The 22,488-nt window shown below is 32.8% G+C and overlaps 1 protein-coding gene across 5 annotated transcripts in view; it reads right to left on the bottom strand.

The window, feature by feature from the left end:
* Positions 1-20,715, bottom strand: part of LOC113041229 (cyclin-dependent kinase-like 5) — a 41,874-nt gene extending 21,159 nt beyond the window's left edge. For 3 of the 5 annotated variants that reach the window (XM_026199652.1, XM_026199648.1, XM_026199651.1), the window contains exons 1-3: positions 20,587-20,715; positions 13,174-13,392; positions 4,076-4,110 (exon numbers count right to left, since the gene is read on the bottom strand). In XM_026199652.1, the coding sequence (XP_026055437.1) occupies positions 4,076-4,110; positions 13,174-13,237 (99 nt within the window). In that variant the 5' untranslated portion in view covers positions 13,238-13,392; positions 20,587-20,715. The remainder of the gene's footprint in view (positions 1-4,075; positions 4,111-13,173; positions 13,393-20,586) is intronic. The other 2 variants (XM_026199649.1, XM_026199650.1) reach the window with 2 other exon arrangements.
* Between the last annotated feature and the right edge of the window lie 1,773 nt (positions 20,716-22,488).

Raw genomic sequence — 22,488 nt, 5'->3', positions numbered from 1 at the left:
CATATAAATATTTTCAAAATATATGCCATATGTGTGTGTCTTTACAGTATACACACAGTACACAGACATACATTATATAAACAAAAACTTTTATTCTGGATGCGATTAATCACGATTAATCTTTTGACAGCACTAGTATTTAGATAGAATAAACACAATTTAGAGAAATTTAACACAATCTCTCTTTCAAAACGTGTCAACACTATTTCTGAGCGAATGAATCACAGAGAACTGCTCAAACCAGACGCTCAGGTTCATTAAATCCATCCAGAAACGAGACAAACCACGACAGACAGAAAGGTGTAAGTGTGTAACTGTGTAAGTGAAGAGGTTTTCACAAACACACACATAAACTCAGAGCAGACTGAGGAGTGATGAACACTGGCTTTACACTAAAACTATGTTCTTCCTTATGTTGTCTTTTTCTCCAGTACAAATATATGAACATCATTAAATTAAGATACATGTACTTCAGAGCAAAAATTACATAAATAACCAACTTTACACTTAAAATAAGAATAAATGTCTACAAATGGAGTAAAAAAATTAACTTGTGTCCAGTTTAAATTAAGTTGACTTCTTTAGCAGATATTTTTTCTGTAAATAAAATGTATTAATATAAATAATTATATTTATTTTAAATGTAAATAGATAAATTATACAATAAATTATTTAAGTGATTTGTGCAAAGAAAATGACAAAAGTGATTTTTGTCTCGTTTTCCAATACAAACATATTAGCATTGCTAAATGTAAAAAATTAATGTCTTAAATATAAACATATTGTTAAATTCAAAATACATTTACTTTAACAATCATTTAATGGCAGATATGTTTTATTTGTTTTATGCATAAACTCACCTAATTTTGATTATTGCTTTCAGAAAACAATACTTGAGACTTCATTGAAAATACTTCAATAATTTAAATAGTGAAAACATTAAATAAATAAAATACATTAAAAACTAACTAGAATAGAAAAGAAAAGAATAAAATAGAACAGAATTCAGGTCTGAGGACCATGAGGCTGCAATAAATAATAGAATAGAATGGAATAGAATTCAGGTCATAGGGCCATGAGGCATGAATAGAATAGAACAGAACAGAACAGAACAGAACAGAATAGAATAGAATAGAATAGAATAGAACAGAATAGAATTCAGGTCTGAGGACCATGAGGCATGAATAGAATAGAACAGAATAGAATAGAATAGAATAGAACAGAACAGATCTGAATAACACATTTTTAGTACATGACTACAACAAATAAATTGAAATGTAAGTAAATTAAAATGAACAGGTATTAAGAGATCAGCGGAAAAGAGAAAAATAGTTTAGAATGTAAATAAATGAATTCATGGATTAATTAAAATGCATTAAATCTTAAACTAATAAGTTTCCTGTGAGGGTTAGGGTTAGGTGTAGGGTTGGTGAAGGGCCATAGAATATACAGTTTGTACAGAATAAAAACCATTACACCTATGGGATGAACACACTTTACACTAAAACAAACGTGTGTGTGTGTGTGTGTGTGTGTGTGTGTGTGTGTGTGTGTGTGTGTGGTTTGTCGGGTGCAGCTGTGTTGGCTGTAGATCACAGTCAGTCTGAATTATAAATCTGATTATTCCAGCCACAGGCCTTTATTCTGACACTGTTGCTTTCATCTCAATAGCCAGGTGCAGCAGAGAACACACACACACACACACACACACACTGATCTGAGGCGGAGGAAGGGAAGGTTTCTCGCTGTCAAACTGTTGCTTCACCGTGACATTATTTCAGATGAAAGAGAAAGCTGACCGTAGAAGACGACAATCTTCAGTAAGTGTTATCGCGTCTCTTGTGGTGACATTAAATACTAAATTTACTAATCCAGTATATTTCAATGCAAACATGTGAATCATGCAAATCTAGTTACATGATACGTGTAAATGCAGTTTGTTTCAATCTTATTTGCATCATCTGCAGATCTGAGGACAATTCTGATTCAATGCTTTGATTTTAATGCAAGCAATTTATTAACTGCAAATATTTTATTATATTACAGCAGATTTTATTTGATGGCCTGGTGAAGAGCTGAAATAATCTGAATGAAAAGAAGAAATTAAACTAAACATAATATAATCAATTATTAAAATAATAAGCATGAGATAAATAACTATAAAATAAATAATGTATTATATTTAATAAGAACACAATAATGTAAAGCATGCAAAACTAAGCAAATGTCAATTTTAAAATACACAGATAATAAAATAAAAATAAAATAAATTAATTAATTTGATGAAAATAAAATGTCATTGACTAAAATAAATAAACAAATTTTTTATTTATTTAAATGTGGCAACAATACTAAACATGTGGCGAAGTTTGCCTTAAGTAATTATTTCTATAATAATAATTATTATTATATAAATGTCGGTGTGTGTATGTGTATAATACAATTATTAATAAAATAAGTTATTAATATTGATGTGTGTGTGTGTGTGTTTTTGTGCATAAAAATCAATAATAATACAACAAAAGAATATAACAATTCAAAAAGTGTGCAAGTTCCCAGTGCACACTTTTATACATATCATAAAGGAAATAAAAATACATATGCATCTATATTGATTAAAATCGGCAGTGACTGGGTAGTTTTGTAATGCAGATGCATGTAAACATGTCTAGAGTCTGTCAATCACTTGTTCTCTGCAGACTCCACACTGAGAGGTGTGTGAGAGCGAGAGATCAGCGACAGGAGAAGACAGAAGTGTGTTTGGGTCAGAGATGGAGACTGAGAGCCGTGAACACAGAGACCATCTGTCTGTCGGCCGCGGGGCGCTACCACCAGCACTGCTCATGAGTTATGACCGGAGGAGATATTAATAGATAAACTCACCATATGTCACCTCGCCACACTTTCTGTCCGCGCTGAACACAAACCTGTTACTGTTCTTACTTTAACACGGCAGACTGTACAGTAATACAGCACAGAAGCCTCTTCTGCTGCACTTATTTGATCAAAAATACTGAAAAAATTGTGAAATATTTTTAGTATTTAAAGTAACTGTTTTCTGTGTGAATCTGTGTTAAAGTGTAATTTATTTCTGTGATGCTCCGCTGTATTTTCAGCATCATTCCTCCCGTCTTCAGTGTCACATGATCTTCAGAAATCATGAAAATATGAAACATTTCTGATTATTATCAATGTTGGAATAAGGTTTTTTTCGAACCAATATTTTTGTGGAAATTGTGATGCATTTTATTTTTCAGGATTCAAAGATTAATAGAAAGTTCAAAGGACAACGTTTATTAGAAATATTAATCTTTTGCACCTTTTTAAATGTCTTTACTGTCCATTTTAATGTGTCCTCGAAGAATAAAAGTATTAATTCCTTCAAAATACAATATATCTTCTTGACCAAAACCTTTATCTTTAGACAAATTGAATATATACACACACACACTAAATACTGTGTGTGTGTGTGTGTGTGTGTGTGTGTGTGTGTGTGTGTGTGTGTGTGTTATACTGTATATATATATATTAAGATTTGAAACATTGTTGGATTAATGATAAAGAACAAAATAAATTCAAGATATATTGTCTGAAAACAATCTGTTTTGCGAATGCAGCTAATGCAACTTTGCATTAGTTGTTTTTAAATTAAATACGTGTGTGTGTGTGTGTGTGTGTTTTAAGGACTTATCATTTAAAGAAATCATCATACAAGAATACATAAAACACTACAGTGTGCCTATTATTAAATACACACTTTAGAGAAACAATAAACATTTCAAACAGTGAAATGCATCATGTCACATAAGCTCTTTATGTTATGAGTGCATGATTGCATTATGGGATACACTATTATTGCACATTAACAGACAGAAAATCACTGCACAGTATATGTGTAGGATACTACATGCTACTTTATTTCAAAATGAGTCATTAGTTTGGACTTGTATGCTTTCCAAGCCACACTTTTTGTGAACACACACACTCTTTGAGCCAAACATGCAGCGGATGAGATGAAGTGTGTGTGGTGTGCTTAGAAACGACACGCTCTGAACTGGTTTCTCTGAAATCTTACCTTGTGTCTGCACTTCAGGACGACTCCGTACGCTCCTGCCAGAGAAACAGAGAGAAACAAACAGGTTTTACTCCAACCTTCACCCAGTTCCACCTGTCTCTACCTGTCTCTGTGAACACGATTCTCAGACAGACACAGAGAAATGTTCAGGCTCCTGTTTTCTCTTTAGACCCGAGCGTTTGTTTAACAGCCCGATTCATTAGGAATCTCAGCGTTTTCTGACGGTTTTGGCAGTGAGGATCATATCTGTGACACAAAACCAGTGTCCCGCAGGAGACGCAGAGCTGAGCTCATCCCGAGATCCCAGCCAGCCTCCGAGAAGAGACACGTTTAGCACAACCTGCTCAATGTGAGAGACAGAGAGACTTACAGCGTGTTTTATCAGTCTGCTTGATGATGGAAAGCCATTATTATGATTATTTAGGTTAATGCTGAGGTCATGACTATTAATCACTGACTCATTGATCATGCCTTTACTGAACACACTGAAAAAAAGGAATACACAATAAATGATGTGTGTGTGTGTGTGTGTGTGTGTATATATATATATATATATATATATATATATATAAACAAAATTAATAAATTAATAATCATTTGAGTCAGTTCGGGAGTTCAAAGCGGGATTGCGCGAATCATTTGAATCAGTTCGGGAGTTCGGAGCGTGATCGCGAATCATTTGAGTCAGTTCAGGAGTTCGTAGCGGGTTCGCGAATCATTTGAGTCAGTTTGGGGATCGCGAATCATTTGAGTCAGTTTGGGGATCGCGAATCATTTGAATCAGTTCGGGAGTTCGGAGCGGGTTCGCGAATCATTTGAGTCAGTTTGGGGATCGCGAATCATTTGAATCAGTTCGGGAGTTCGGAGCGGGTTCGCGAATCATTTGAGTCATTTAGGGAGTTCGGAGCGGGATCGCGAATCATTTGAGTCAGTTTGGGGATCGCAAATCATTTGAATCTGTTCAGGAGTTCGGAGCGGGTTCGCGAATCATATCTGTATACACAAAACATAAATCCACATCATATATACTGTAAATTATACATAATATCTTATGATCCATTGTGTGTTTCTGTATATATATATATATATATATATATATATATATATATAATTTTTTGTTTTATTTAATAATTGATGTGTTGATATATACATTAAAAATAACATATGTATCTATTACATTGTTATTAACAAACTATGCAAAAAAAATATACAAATCATATTAGTTAAATGAAGCTGCCTCAAAATAAATGTTTTATTTAAAAAAAAAACAAATTTGAAAACACTAGATTTAATCATTTGAAGTGCTACGTTGATTAAAACTGAAAAAAAAAATAAGTAATGAAAGCTTTTAATAATAATAACTAATAAAAATGAAAATGAAAAAACCCACAAAATAAAAAAGTGTAATTAAAAATGTACTAGTATATAAATAATAATACTAAAATAAACACTTATTCTGGAAATGAAAGAACAAAGAGTCAGAAAAAAGGTAATAGAGATAAACAGACGAACAGTCCTGGAAGTCTGAAATAAACATGCACAGATTCTGCTTTGAATGAAACAGACAACAGACAGATTTCAGAGCAGCACAGAAGAAGATAAATCTGGACTAACTGAAACATTCGCTGTAGCTTGCTTTTCTACCCATAGATTCATATGATTAACGATGATGAACTCACCGATTCATATTCTGAGATAATAAGACGTTAAGATTTGATCACTTCTCTGTCATGAATAATGAAAAGAGAGAGACGTTTAAGATGGATCAGGATGATTTCAGTCCAGACTCGGCTGCAGGAGACCGTGAGAGAGATCAGACATTAAATCACTTTAATATCTCTATTAGACAACAAGGAGATTAAATGGAGATTTCTGACATGTCCTGTTATTATTGTTAACTACAAATAAAGCTATAACTATTAAAATTGATTTTGATTCATTGAAATACAGCTGAAATAAAATCTAATTTAAATTTTAGATAAAAAAAACGTAAACTTAATGAAAATATTAAATGTTTCCTTAACAACTAACTTAAATTTACGCTAAAGTACTAAAAGAACTAACTGGAATCATATTTTAACATAATTTAAAATAATTTAAAATAAAATTAAATAAAATTACATTAAAATTAAAATAAATTGCAAAAAAAGCATTAGAAAGGCAAATGACTAATGAACAAAAAACTAAATCAAAAACTGAAATAAAAATTTATCTACACAATAAAATGACAAAATAATAATAAAAAATAACAACATTTAAACTAAAACAAATATGATAAATGAAATTATATCAAATTAAATACTAATTCAAAATCTGAATGTAATTAACAGAAAATAAATAATACTAAAACTGATTTTTACTTTAATCTCGTGCTAATTTACAATTATATATATTATTGCTATCAAACTATTAATTGTGATTAATCGCATTCAAAATAAAATTGTCAACAAAAACTTTTATTATGGATGAGATTAATCATGATTAATTTATTGACAGCACTAACATATATATATATATATATAATTAATTAGAATTTATTTTCAGTTTAGTACTATAACTCATTTTACCCCATTTCATTTAGTTGCCAGGGAAACATTTCTTAGTTTTTAAGCCAAAATTATTTTGTAATGCTAATTATAATTATTATTATAGCTTTATATTAATGAACAAAAACATTTTATAATAGTTCCAGAAGAGATCTCAGGATGATTTGATACTTGACTGCGTACTGCATAAGACTATTTTTATTTCTCCTAATCAAACAAAGCTGATAATTAACCAAAACATAACTGAGCTGCTGAGCTAGAAAAGAGCAGTAAACCGTTCCTCTGGGATCATGTGAAGCGTTTGTTTCTCTGAGTCACATTAATTATCCTCCACTTCACAAATGCGATGACATCAGCTGCACTGAAACCAAAATAACCAAAATAAATAAATTAAAATAGCACACACACACACACACAAGAAGATGTGATGCTGGTAAACTACACAGAAGCCCTGCCCACTTCTCTGCCTCAGCCAATCAGGAGGAGAGCCACACGCATCTCGACCAATCCAACGAGGAGAAATAGTGTGCGAGTGACAAGGCAGTGAATCTCCAGACTCATGTGAAACATACCAATCTTCAAGACATATCTAGCTTAACCTGCTTTTCCAGAGCCGCAATAGAAAAAAAAAGAAGAAAAATGAGGCCATCAAAGTGGAACTGTGACCTGTTTTAACAGACGCAAAAGTGACAGAGACTTTCCATCAGCGTTTCTTTTTCGATTTTTCCTGAATAAGGAAACATTCAAGGACTCAATGTGATGATCTTGAATTATGCACAATCTCTCTCTCTCTCTTTATTTGGACTGGTTTTACTGTTAGGCCAAAAATAGGCCAATGGCTTTCTTGAATTCTTCCAGTGCTGTTCATGCAAGTTTGGAGGTCATAATTCTAATCATATTCTAGACAATTAAACCGAATCAAATTCAATTCATATTTGTTTCTCTATGTTTAGCTCATTGATGAAAACAGGATGCATTTTAGGACCATTGCAACTAAATGAAGAGCGATTTGAGTGTAAGTGATGCTCTAATCTGTCTATATTATCAATATCATGCTGCTGCACAGAATTATGGGAAATGTAGTTCGCCTTCATAAACTGTTAAAAAAAGAGTTTACATATCGATGCTGTTTTTGTTACTGAAAGTGCATTCAAATTAGTGCAAATGCTTGAGAAGTAAATCTAAGAATGTGTATCAAATTTGTATGACTTCTGTGAAACACTAAAGCAGGCATTTTAAAGAATGTATTGTTTTTGTGTTGTTATACAAATGAAAGTGAAATATATTATGAGAAGCAGTGTTGTTTTCATTTACTACAACTTAAATTAAAACATGCATATCAATTTATAAAACATTTGTTTTATAAAGTTAAGCTGAAATTACAGTAAAATATACAATTAGGGTTACAAAAGCTTAAACTAAATAGAAAATAAAATTTGAAATGTGTCTGACAACTAACTGAAAAGAACTACTAAATCTCATATAAAACTATAACTAAAATAAAAAAAACTATAGAAATGTTTTTAAAACAAATACTGATGCAAAATGACAAATGCACAAAACTCAATTTGAAATAACTGTGATTAAACTTTGAATAAAATTAAATATTATGTATTATAAAATTAAATGAAAATTTACAAAATATCAATACAAACTTTTATAGTATATAAATAATTCTAAAATAACGCTGCACAGAAGAAACAAACTAATACAGATTTGGTAACTAGACTTATAATTATAAAAAAAATGTTTTCATTACTTAAAAATAATATAAAATAAACTTAATATATAAAAAGCTTGATTATTTTATTTCAGCTAGTTTTCAAGGCATCATTTCTCTTTAGGGATGCAACAAACAAATAAGTAGACTTTGATTGGTTATATTCATCTTCGCAGTTAGTTAAAATATTGAGCTATATATATTCTAACAAATAAATAAGAATATATATAGTCATTATGTAATTACAATAATACAATTAATTTACACAAACATATTTGGCACACAAAATGAATCTCTGAACTGAATGGCATCATTCTGCTTAACATCTACTTTTATGAATAAGAAATGAAATAAACATAAGTTATAAGACGCTTTATTTTGGATAAACTATTTTATTGACAACATAATCTCTCTTAAAATACAGTGTATGGTTATGATCATCAAAACAGTCCTGAGCTAGATCAAGCTTCGATCTATCACTTTATTGAAAGTGTTTTTTTTTCGTAGTAATAAAAGATTGAATCATTAGCGAGCACCACACTGCAGAGCTGCTTATATTTTTCTAATTCTAACTGAAAGTGACAATGATTCTGGTTTTCATGTTTAATACTGTAAACCTGCTTGATTTAAGGCTATTGCATAAAGTACTACATCAATAAATGTTCCTGAAGTACTAAACTTCAGAGCTCATACAAACATCCACATTGCTGTAATCAGATGCTTTCTTAACTGCTGCTTTCTCACCTCTGTCAGTTTTTGTTTTGCTTATTTAGTTATTGAGAGGAAAGCGCGCAGCATATATTTACAAATTCATCCAAATACTTCAGGATCGGCTGCATTTGTGCTCAATGCAAATTCAGGGCTAAATTACAGTCTTGCGCTACAGTCTGTGGAGCAGTGGATCAAATTAAAATATAAATCCTTTGGTTTAAACGGATCACATGAATAGAATTCGTAAGGTTCCATTCTGTTTGTTTTATTCTTATTCTGAGAATAGACTTGCACCACACCTTGTAACATTCTAAATCAACATTTGGAGGTGATAAATGCTATATTAAAGCAATTATAATACAGCCTTTTATGCATATTCTATAACCCTTCCAATCAACACTAGCACGCCACCCACAGGATAACGCAAGGACAAATGTTGTATGTGTTCAGAGATTAGAATATAAAGTTTACAAAATGTTTTTCATATATTAGTGCTACGACCCAAAATCTGCCACACCTAAATTTACAATCAAGAGCTGCTACTGGTCATATGAGATCAAACGACTACTCGACAACAAAAATATTTGTCGTAAATTTTTTGTTGTTGATTTTGTAGATAATGTTGATTCATCGTTTCAGCTCCATTTCTTTTTTCATTCATTTTAAATACTAAAATAACTAAAAACTTAAAATTTAACTAAAAACTTAAAACTACAAACTGTACAAACTATAAACTGACATTTAAAACAAACAAAATTACAAAATATTTAACTTATAGTGCATTGAAAAAACAACAAAGAAAATACAAATATAAAATGTCATTTAAATTATTTAAAAAATATTAACGAAAATATATATAATAGTATATCAATGACACTACAATAACATAAAATAACGTGTAACCGGGAATAAATAATGACACAGTGATCATTTTTGAGTGAACTTAACCCTTTAAAAGGAAAACCAAAAATACACTGGGCAGCAGATGTGTAGAAGTTTGTGAATGACAGGCGTTTCAGTTCCATTTCAGTTTGAAGATCACCTGAAGACTCAACCAAATCAATTGGCTTTCAATTAGCATTGAGCGGCGAGAGGATAAACAAAGACGTCAGGATGGGAACAGAGGAATATGAGAGAGAAGAGAACAGCTGAGAGGAGATTAATCTACTGAAGGCCAACAGAGAGAAATGGATCCACTGACAGCTGAACACTCTCACACACACACACACACACACTCATCTGAGAGCATCAGTTAATACACTACCATTGTTTATACATTATTGTGTTAATCTGGATTATATTATACAATGATCTCCCGGGCCCTGGGCTACTTTCCGTCTGAAATGGATTTGTTGGAGTCAAAGACCAACTAGAATGCCCTACTAATGACCATTAATAACCAAAGACAACAAGACCGACCTTATGGGTGAATCTCAATAATTATATTTATATCTATATTTCAGACACCCCAGGTGAATAAGGTTAAAACATTTAACTATTAGATATCACCATATTCACCCATAATTCATTGATTACATTAAGTATTGCAAACATTTTGACATTTTATGAAATGTTCCAAGTAAAAATGCGCTTATTTGCATACATTTCCAGAAAATAAATATGAACACTGGATTAGGCCAGGCTCAAACTCTGTATTTGATTTTGTTGACATATTAGAGTCAAAGATTTTTACTGAAGGGATTTTGGATTTCTCTTTTTATCACTCCATAAATCTGAATATGCTGTCAGCAACCAGAAAAAAAATACATCTTCACCATGTCGTAATGTATAAAATGTTATACCAATCAGTGTGAATGATATACGAACAATCCCCACAGTAAAAACCTCCAGAATATAGAGGGGAATAAAACTGCTAAGTTTGGTGTTTGTAAGAGCTACTGAAGTGGAGAAAAAACTTTTTAAGATATGTATTTTCATTGAAATCTACAGCCGCAAATAGATAAAATACAATAAAATAAACACTTAAAGGTGTATTTTGGATGTTTTCTGGTCTGAAATAACACTTTCTGAGCCCAAAGTAGCACAAAATCTTAAAAGTAACCAATGCATGTTCATGTCTATTTTATGATGACTGATTTTGGCAACGTGACATTATTTTTACACCCAAAAATTGCATTACTGCAATGCAACAAATATCTGTAAGATTAGATAAATTTGTACAAATACTCCCACTAAAATGAGTTAATAAAGCAGCATTACATAACATAATTAGCAAAATGTTAAGGCAGAGTTTCAGAAAGCCAAATTTAAGGACAAATAAACTTCAAAAACTATTGAATATTTAACTATCTACTTACAATTTTATGTTAAAGTTTATTTATTGAACCAATATCAATAGTTCTGCATTGCCGTAAATAAAACTAGTAGAGTTAGGGGTTGTTTTTGTGTTCAACTTTACTGCGTTTCAATTGTTTTTCTATGTAAATACACATTAGACAGATATCTTTGAATGCTGCGCCCACATCTCGCATCTTATGCAGCATCTTGCACATGACATGTTGTTTTAAAAGGCCAGTTAAAAGATGGTAAACTTTATAAGAACTTGTCTCTAGACCTTGAGTTTTTTTTACACCTGCCATTATAGTCTAATACGAACAAACTAATTTTTGCAAACTCATAGTCTAGATCATTTACGTACAAATGGTTCCCATCAAGTTAGGGTTAGGGCTACTAAATATAGTTCATCTTAGAGTGAATTATATTTTGATGTATTCAGTGGGATTAACCCCATTAGCACCAGGGCAAGAAAATTTTGCAAATGGCTTTCATTTTAAGCAAAATGTCATTTCAGATTTTGGGGTTCAATATGACCTCAACTTTACGTTTTTCATGATATTCACCCTTAAGACTCATTGTGAGAAAGAACACATCTTACACACAGCCTTCCTCAACACACACACACACACACACACACTCGTCACGGTGTTAGTGGGGCATCAGAGTGTGAGAGATGGATGAAAGAGTAAAAATAACCTGATCCCCAGAGACTTTTACCAAACCCTCATATAAAATGTAGAGAGAGAAGCTGCAGGTCGACTTCACACACCTCGACACACACATCCCTACAATACACAGAATCACCAGAAGATCCAGCACATTCATAAGTCATGCACAAGATCTTTAAAAATGCAACGTTCATGTTAAATATAAAGACCCTGACTGAATATTCCAGAATAGACACACACAAAAATGCTCTACTTTATACAAGTTTGGGGTCAGTACATTTTTGGGATTCTTCTGCTCACCAATGCTGCATTTATTTGATAAAAAATACAGCAAAAACAGTAATAATGTGAAATATTTTTACAATTACAAATAGCTGCTTTATATGTGAATATCTGTTCAAATGTAATTTATTCCTGTCACTTTTGAGGAATTTAAACCTTCCTTGTTGAAAAACAAATAAATAAATAACTAAATAAAACTGACCCCAAACTACAAAGTACAATATAGTAGTACAGTAAAATTAAATGTATGAAAGGAGTCATTCAAGTGCTTTTCAGGAAGAACTACTCACTGAGGTACACAATGTAAGATAAATATAGACATGCAAAACTATTTTCCTCTCCATACACAAATTTCCACTTGAACGCACACTGACACTGCAAATTTTGAGTTTTCTTCCATGCCCGGATATTAAGTGAAATCTAGTAAATGCACAGTTTGTCAGAATAAAATAATGACCCAAATCAGGCTCCTGAGACTGTGATCTGACGAAACCGACGCACAGATTCAGAGAAAATAAGTGTGAATTCAATTTTAAATTCAATCTTCTGTGCTCTATTTCAGATAAAACTCACATAAAGATGGCATTAAAACCAAAACAGTCATGACATCTGACATCATAAACGATGCAATGCAGCTCAGTCTCAATGAAAGTGCTTTCCCCCCCCCGAGTCCTGAAGGTTACAGCAAGTTCTCACGACACATCAAACGTTTATTTCCAAAGATCAAGAAAAGTTCAAATTTTTCATTATGCGACCCCATTAAGAAACAAGGCCATAAAAAGCATTTGTGATGTATGAAGTGTTCCTTTATCCTGTATTTTCCACATCATTTCTTTCTTCTAGCCTAGTGTTTCAGTCTGGTGTGGTACTCACCTTCCCCCACAATCCCAAGAACCTCGAACCTGTGCATCACATCACTGGAGGCCGGGTTCCTCATCCAGTCAAACGGCCGCCGGGCGACGGAGGGGCGAGCGGGGGCGAGTGGTCGTCATGGTTACGGGCTGGCATGGGGCGGCCTGGTGAGGAATCATGGGAAGGAGTGGATCACCGAGAGCCTTTGAGCATGATGATGTCCGTCACACACACCTGCACCTGAGGAAACACACGAGTCTCATGATACAGATGTTCACATAGCAGGGTTCTGAGTGGTCTCTAGTGCATCACTATGTATATCTACCAATGCAATAAATAAATAATTAAATAGGTACATGTATATATTTATATATTGCCCCAAATATCAAAATATCTGCCAAAACCGATTAGAAATTAATTAAAGAAAAAATTTGATGAAAAAGTAAAATATCTGACAATTAAATATAAAAATACATATCATACACATCAATAAAATACAGATCAATCAATCAAACAATCAATCTGCGAATACCAATTAAGATAAATTAATTTGCCTATAAAATATTCAGTAGTTGGCAATTTCAATGACTAAGCATATATTGCAAGACATATCAAATATCTGTCAATAACAATAAACAAACAAACAAACAAAGCTGGAAATATATTAAATATTTGATATCATTTGACAATACGAATGGATGGATGGAAGAATGAATGGAAGAATGGATGGATGTATGGATGGATGGATGGATGGACGGATGGAAGAATGGATGGATGGATGGACGGATGGATGAAAGAATGGATGGATGGACGAATGGAAGAATGGATGGATGGATGGATGGATGGATGGATGGATGGACGGATGGATAAATGGATAAATGGATAAATGGATAAATGGATAAATGGAAGAATGGAAGAATAGCGGAAAAATGGAAGGATGGATGGCTGAATGGATATATAGAAGAATGGTGGATGTATGGATGGATGTATTGATGGATGGATGAATGGAAGAATGGCTTGATGGATGAATGGACGGACAAATGGATGGATGGATGGATAAATGGAAGAATGGCTTGATGGACGAATGGACGGATAAATGGATGGAATGCATGGATAAATGAAAGAATGGATGGATGCATGGATGAATGGATGGACGGATAAATGGAAGAATGGATGGATGGATGGACGGATAAATGGAAGAATGGCTTGATGGATGAATGGACGGACAAATGGATGGATGGATGGATAAATGGAAGAATGGATGGATGGATGGACGGATAAATGGAAGAATGGCTTGATGGATGAATGGACGGATAAATGGATGGAATGCATGGATAAATGGAAGAATGGATGGATGCATGGATGAATGGATGGACGGATAAATGGAAGGATGGATGGATGGATGTATGGATAGCTCAAGTGGTAGAGCTTTGCGTTAACAAGCGCAAGGTTGGGGGTTCGAATCCCAGAAAATACATGTTACGAGAAAATTGTTAGCCTGAATGCAATATAAGTCGCTTTGGATAAAAGCGTCTGCTAGGTGCATAAATTAAATGGATGGATGGATGGAAGAATGGATGGATGTTTTTTGGCCAGGAATATCAAAATATCTGCCAATACTAACTAACAAACAAAAAGATAAATAAATAAAGCTGGATATATGAAAAATCTGTCAATACAGATACAATAATTAGACGAATGAATAAACAGCATTATATATCACGCCGTAATCGATATGGAGAGAGTATATAGTGTATTTTTATTGTGTTATACTTTATGACATCTCTTCAACTCTTGGCAAACATCTGTACAGAGCTACCAGAAAACCAGCATCTGCTGCTTAAAATCCTTCTTGACCAGATGATTTCTAGCGAGTTGCTATGTGGTTGCTAGGGTCTTCTAGATGGCTGTTTACCGCTTCCACCAAACGCTCTCCGAAACGAAACAAAGCGCTGGATCTCGATCTCACACAGCGGCAGTGTGTTGTGTTTGATCAGTGTGTGAGCGCGGGTGGGTCACAGATAATTAGGATGCAGCTATAAATAGTGCACCACAGAAGAATATTCAGCGGCCTTTAAGAGACACGCTGAGCTGAAGGAGACTCGATGTGTCCAGCAGACAGAAACACTGAGGATCTGAGTCCAGACCAAACAAATACACCACTAACGCCTGCCTTCATCAGCACATCTTCACTGGACAGCAAGCTAGTGCTCTACATATGGATTCACATTGAGTGAACTTAACTACATTATATCGTACAGTATGAAAAACTGATAAATGTTCCAATTAAAATACCAATACCGATACCAATTTAAAATGGATTGAAAATATAAAATAATTGGCAGTATTGATTAAAAAAATAATAAATTAATTGATAAATATTGCTGGAAATATCAAAAATCTACAGATACAAATTAAATAAATTAAATATTGGCAGAAATATTAAATATCTGAGGATAATGATTCAAATATACCAGAAATAAATAATGCCAGAAATATCTAATGTTTGACAATATCAATTAAAAAAGAAAAAGTGGGGGGGGGGTACTGTCACAAATATTAAATATCTGCCAGTACCAATTAAATAAATTGATTCATAAATTTCGCCCCAAAATATGAAATATCTGCCAGTACAGATTAAATAATTAAATAAATAAATAAATATCGCCCCAAAATATGAAATATCTACCAAAACCCAATATAAATGAATTAATAAATAAATATTCCCTAAAATATAAAAAATTGGCCAATATCGATTCAAATATCAATTATCTGCCAATACCGATAAATAAATATCGACATAAATATAAATAACCAGTATCTGCCAAAAGCAGTTAGAAATTGCCAAATAATCAAATATTTAGCAATTTCATTTAAAGAAGAAATACATATTTCCAAAAACCTTTGCAAATATGATTACAAAATAAACTAATAAATAAATACTGCAGGAAACATTTGTCAATAGAATGAACGAATGAAATATTGCCAGAAATACCAAAGTATCTGAGAAAATAAACAAAAAAGAAAAGAAATAAGTTGGTAAGTTAGTATTGATCAAAATATAAAATATCTGCCAATGATAAAAAAAAACAATGTATGAATATTACCTGAAATATCAAATATTTGCCAATATCGATACAAAATAATAATACCAAAAATATCAAATATTTGGCAATATTGATACAAAATAATAATAATACCAAAAATATCAAATATTTGCCAATATTGATACAAAATAATAATACCAAAAATATCAAATATTTGCCAATATCGATACAAAATAATAATGTTACCAAAAATATCAAATATTTGCCAATATTGATACAAAATAATAATACCAAAAATATCAAATATTTGCCAATATCGATACAAAATAATAATACCAAAAATATCAAATATTTGCCAATATCGATACAAAATAATAATGTTACCAAAAATATCAAATATCTACCAATACTACTTAAAAATAATTAAATGAATAAATATTGCTGTCAATTTAAATTGTGAAATTATTTTTATTATTACTTATATTAAATAAATAAATGAATAAACGAAAACCACATTTAACCCCAGTACACAATATGGAGTGAATTTATTGTGTATCTCTAATATCGTTTATAATGACATCATCTGCAAACCAGCAGAGTTGCTTCAGAAAGGCTTTGCGTGGTAGAGGTTAGTCTGTTTTAATGGAGGGCTGGATGACCTGTTTGTCCAAACCATGGAAGACTATACACCGTTCTGGCAACCTGTTAGAATACAATCATTATTTTGGCCAATAGATTATTTCCTGGAGCGTCTCGTTTCATTCAGACGTCCATGTGGTGTTTCATTGCACTCCTCACAAACAGATGGATGTCTTTATGTTCGTCTGCGTGCGAGCGTGTGTTTCCGCTGGCATAGAGTCACTGCGTGTCATCACTTCAGACCACAACACAAAACAAACCAGCGATGAACGATCAAGATCACACTTCCACCCAGATCAGAGGTCAATTTATTCATTTTTACTTAGATTTAGCTGAGTTTTGAATATCAAATGTTTGCCACACAAATAAATACATAATTTCAGCCAACAAGATGAAATATCTGGCTAAGCACATTAAAAATAAAATAATATATTGGCGAAAAATAATCTGACAATGTAGAATAAAATAAATAAATAAATAAATACTGCCCAAAATATGAAACATCTGGTGATATGGATAAAAATAAATAAATATTGCCAAAATATGAAATATCTGCCATTTCTGATAAAAAAGACAAATGATGAAATAAATACATACGTGCGGTCAGATCCATATATATTTGGACACAACTGCTGACCAAAAAATGAATATGAATATTATCCATTTAATAAAGTATATTCAATAAGTTCTCAAGGACTGATGTATTTATTTTTACAGCCAAAATTGGTTCAAGAAATGTATTTGTGTGTGTCATGACCCTTGATGAATCTCTCCGAGAGACGATGCCTCGGCTGAGAGGTCAACCCGTCTCAAACAAACACACAATAAAATGCCAACGCAGTCTGATTTTTACTGCGTATTAGCTCTGAACTCGGACTAATTCAATCAAACCTCTATGAAAAGAGCTAAAAATACAGCCGTCGGCCTATAAATGTCAGAAATAGCAGACCAGCAAACGCTCCGGCTGAAGAAAATAAGGCCGCTTCGCTTTCGGCCGTGGATCTGCCACAGATTTGGATAAGAATGGGATGAGGTTTATGAGCGGACATCAAAACGGGGCTCAAAGGAGATCTGAGTGAGACGTTTGGACATCCAGCCGCCTGTTACTGCGTCAAATACTAGAAACAAACGAACCTGACTGGACGGCACCTGCAGACACGTGTCTAAACCCACCGTGTGTTTCTGGCTTCAGACGCACAGAACGAGGACACGGAAGGAGGACGAGGGGAAAACAGCTATAAACGGCCTTCTGAAATCATCTGCATTTCTGCTCCTTTGTCCCGAAAAGACGATGCATTGTAACAGACACTACATTTCTTTATTTATGCGTGTGAAAGTGTGTCTTCTCAGATCAGACTTTATTTTACTTAGTAACTACAATAAGATACTGTATTTTACGGCTGGACTGCGTCATTTCAGTAACTAGTCAAGCCAATCAGGTCATCCGAGATGTAGATGAGCTTCTTTCTTCATCAGATTTGGAGAAATGTAGCTCAGCAACGGATGCTCTGCAGTGAATGGGTGCCGTCAGAATGAGAGTCCAAACTGTTAATAAAAACATCTCAATAATCCACATCACTCAGTCCATCAGTGAACATCTGGAGAAGACAAAAGATTAAACGAATCCAGCATTAAAACTTTTTTAACTAAGAGCTGTTTTGGCTTGATTTCTCTCCTGATTCAGACCAGATCACTTCTTCACTGGAGGAAGCAACATTATGGATAATGGACTCCTATTTTAGCCGTAAACAATGGTTTAAAGTTAAAAAAAACTCTGATTTTGGCTTTCCACAACATTAACTGATGGACTAAAGTGATGTGTGGATAACTTGTGGATTATTGTGATGTTTTTATCAGCTTTCATTCTGACGGCACCCATTCACATCCATAGGTGAGCAAGTGATGCAATGCTACATTTCTCCAAATCTGATGAAGGAACAAACTCATCTACATCTCAGATGATCTGAAGGTGAGGACATTTTCAACACATTTTATTTTTGGGTGAACTATCCCTTTAAGATAGCATACATGTAGTATTTAGCATCCAAATAAAATGACACACTTCATTCAGATAAGAGGTTGTTTTGAAGTAAAACCCTGCAGCGTAATGCACCAGTAAGAGACAATAACAGGATTCTTCTCTAAGAGCTGAAGATAATCAATGACTTCCGTCCACTTCAACACAAGCACAGCCCAGACCGGGTCTTAATGACCTCCAAAGCTGAACTGTAAAAGCTGTAAAACATGACCGACCTCAGACAACTTCATCAGAGGCAAAACACCCATTCACTTGTCAGAATCAGAGGAACGACAGTCATTTTATAGCAATGTTATGGTCTTTACCCTTTAGAATCCCTATCATGCATGAGAAAAACAAACAAATACTGTAAAACTTTCCTTTTTATTTTGTCAGGGTCATGCCTTCCCTGATAATGCAACCCAATCTTCCCAAGGTCTTTTCAAGATCGTCAAGTTTTACTGTTTGAGAGATGCTTTACATCTACAAATTAAAAATAAAAAACACACAAAACACCAGTCTGGCAACATAGCATTACAATGTAGCTTCATAAATAAATAATGCAATTTTACAGTAAAAAAGGCAGCTGTGGCTAAAAACACAGCTTAAAAATACAGTAGCAATATTTTACATTTTACGATTTTAACTTAAATGTACAGTTTTGCAAATATATCTATATATATATATATATATCTCATTAACTGATTAAACTTTAATATAACAAAGTACTAAAAACCTGTTTTGTAACAAAGACAGTAATTCAAAACAAAAAAGAAACAAATGTATAAACACAAGAAGAAACATGATTATGAAGAAACAAAATGATTTAAACGAAAAAGCACCAAATGTGTCCCACAGGGGATTCTGGGAACGTCGATGTACTATTTTTCTTTTTCTTTGCCAAAAACTGTACATTTAACAGTATTTTACTGTAAAACTACATTAAATGTCTGGTTATAGTTTTACAGCATATTAAGTAAATTAATAAAGCAGGTATATAAATGTTAACAGATTTTTACCGCAGCATCTTTACAGTCCAAGTTAAAATTACAATAAACTTTTACAGTTAGATTTCAAAGCTACTGTAAATGTGTTACTGTTATGCGTCAGAGAAACTGAATTTTTCTTTGAACATCTGTTTTTACATTTCTATGGCATCACTGTTGATGTTTTGATATATTTACAGTATAAAATATCTTCATCGGACATTATGTTTACATGACATCCCAATGATTTTTGGCATAAAAGAAAAATCGATCATCTTGATCCACACAATGTATTATTGGCTATTTCTACATATATGCCTCTGCTCTTGTAGTCCATATGTTCACTGGACATTGTTAGTAAACAAATAGAATTGTCCTGTGAGTGTTTTAAGCAACATTAATTGCAGAATCACCACGCAACAATCCCTGATCAGTGTCAGTAAGTAATGCGACAGCAGATTTAGACTGAGCTGGTGATGCCTCTAACTGTTCATTTATGACTAAATATGACAGACTCAGTCACGCACATGAACGCATCTCGGTGTCTGCGTGCGTTTCTGTGCTTTGGCGTCGCAGCAAAGCAGATCCGCGCTGCGTGGGAGTCACACGCACATAGAAACACGGAGCTCAAGCGCCTGACACACTGTAATTATAACACACGAATACCACAACACCGCAGTATAACAGCGTGTCGGAGCGCTGCGGACAAACCACGCACGCGTCAGAAAATGAGCCGAATACTCACTCACGCGCTCCGGTGTTCTGGACGCGTTCAATCACGCACATCCCCAAACAAACGCGCCGATGTGTGTCTCCGGTTCTCCGCGCACCGCGACAGCAGCAACAGTTCTCAGACTGGCGTCATTGGAGCCGAATCCAGTGATTGACGTTATGGTGGACACGCCCCTTTCTCGGATATAACCCAATCAGAAGACCGGTAGCTCGATATGGGCGTGGCACACAGTAACATCATAAAAGAGAAACACTGTAGCATGACACATTTATATATTATATAAATGCGAATATATATATATATTGCAAATTTCAGTGAATTTGTAAACTGAAATATATGTATAAACATATTTAAAAGTGACCTCAGTAACAAGTAATACCAAAACATTTTATTGCAATTCATATATTTGTAATATTAGAAGTCTTCGGTGCTGAATTTATTTGATCAAAAATACAGTACTAGTTGCAATATCATTATAAGAAATATATGTATACATTTATTTAAAAATATTTACCGTAAAAAATGTATAATAATAATTATTATTTGTGATTTAAATTTATTTCATTTCGGCTAAATAAAGAAATGCATTTGGATAAATCCTTCTACAGGGCACCCTCAAAAAATCTCAATGAGCTAAATGATTAAAAAGAACTTGATAATGAAATTAATAAAATAAAACTGGGGGAAAATAAGTTAAATTAATAATTTATGTGCTTTTTTATTAGTATCACTATACATACCTTTATCTAGCATAATATAATATATGTAGTGCAAAATAATGATTTATGTAGTATATACTTTTCACATTTCAGTGAATTTGTAAACTAAAATATATGTATAAATATATAACATAGACATATAGACATAACATTTTATTGCAATTCATATATATGTAATATTAGAAGTCTTTTCAGTGCTGAATTTATTTGATCAAAAATACATTAACAGTTGCAATATAATGAAATATTATTAACCTACAGTTTAAAATAATTGTTTTATATTTTAATATATTTTAAAATAGAACTCATCTATGTGGTGGCATAATTAATAAAGAATTTGGTTTGGAATAATTAATGTAAAAAAAAAAAAAATTGGGGGGGGGGGGTCTCACCAAGGCTGCATTTATTTGAATAAAAAGAGTAAAACCTGTAATACTGTGAAATATAATTAACATTTAAAATAACAATTTTCTATGAAAATATACTTGTGTGAGAGTAAACTTTTTTTATTCTATTTTCTTTTCATTTATTATGCAATTATAAAAAAGACCTCTAACGCTAGATTGCTCTATTTTTTTTCTGTTCTACCTGTTTTCTTTTTATTTATTATATTATTTAAAAGCCCATGCTACGTGTACTGTGTTAAGCATTGAGACATAATAGCACTTGTGTGTCATTGCTATTTTGTTGTTTTTGATTTCTTCTGTTTTTATCGTCTTGGATAAAAGCGTCTGCTAAATGAATAAATGTAAAGTTTGGTTCAGAATAATCATTTCATTTTTTATATTTTTATGTTTTCAAGAAAAAAAAGTCTCACCAAGGCTGCATTTATTTGATCAAAAACACAATAAAAATAGTAATATTGTGAAATCTTATGTGAATATGTATTCAAATGCAATTTACTGTTGTGATGCCACTGAATTTTCAACATCATTAGCCTACTTAAATCATTGTAATATGCTGATTTGCTGCTTAAGAAACATTTCGGATTATAATCAATAATATAAATATATAGTATGACACTGACAAAACGCTGAATATATTGTTAGGCCTAATGAATTCAGTGTATTCACCTGTTCATGTATTTGTATCATGTATCAAATCACTCCCACCACCTGGTGGACAAATGAAGAAGAGCGATTATTGAGATGTAGACGATGGATAGATGGAAATATGGATGGATAGATCAAATACT

The sequence above is a fragment of the Carassius auratus genome, chromosome 23 (genome assembly GCF_003368295.1).
Source record: "Carassius auratus strain Wakin chromosome 23, ASM336829v1, whole genome shotgun sequence".
NCBI lineage: Eukaryota > Metazoa > Chordata > Actinopteri > Cypriniformes > Cyprinidae > Carassius > Carassius auratus.
Note: the sequence above shows the minus strand (reverse complement) of the source record. Positions and strands in the feature narration are given on the sequence as shown.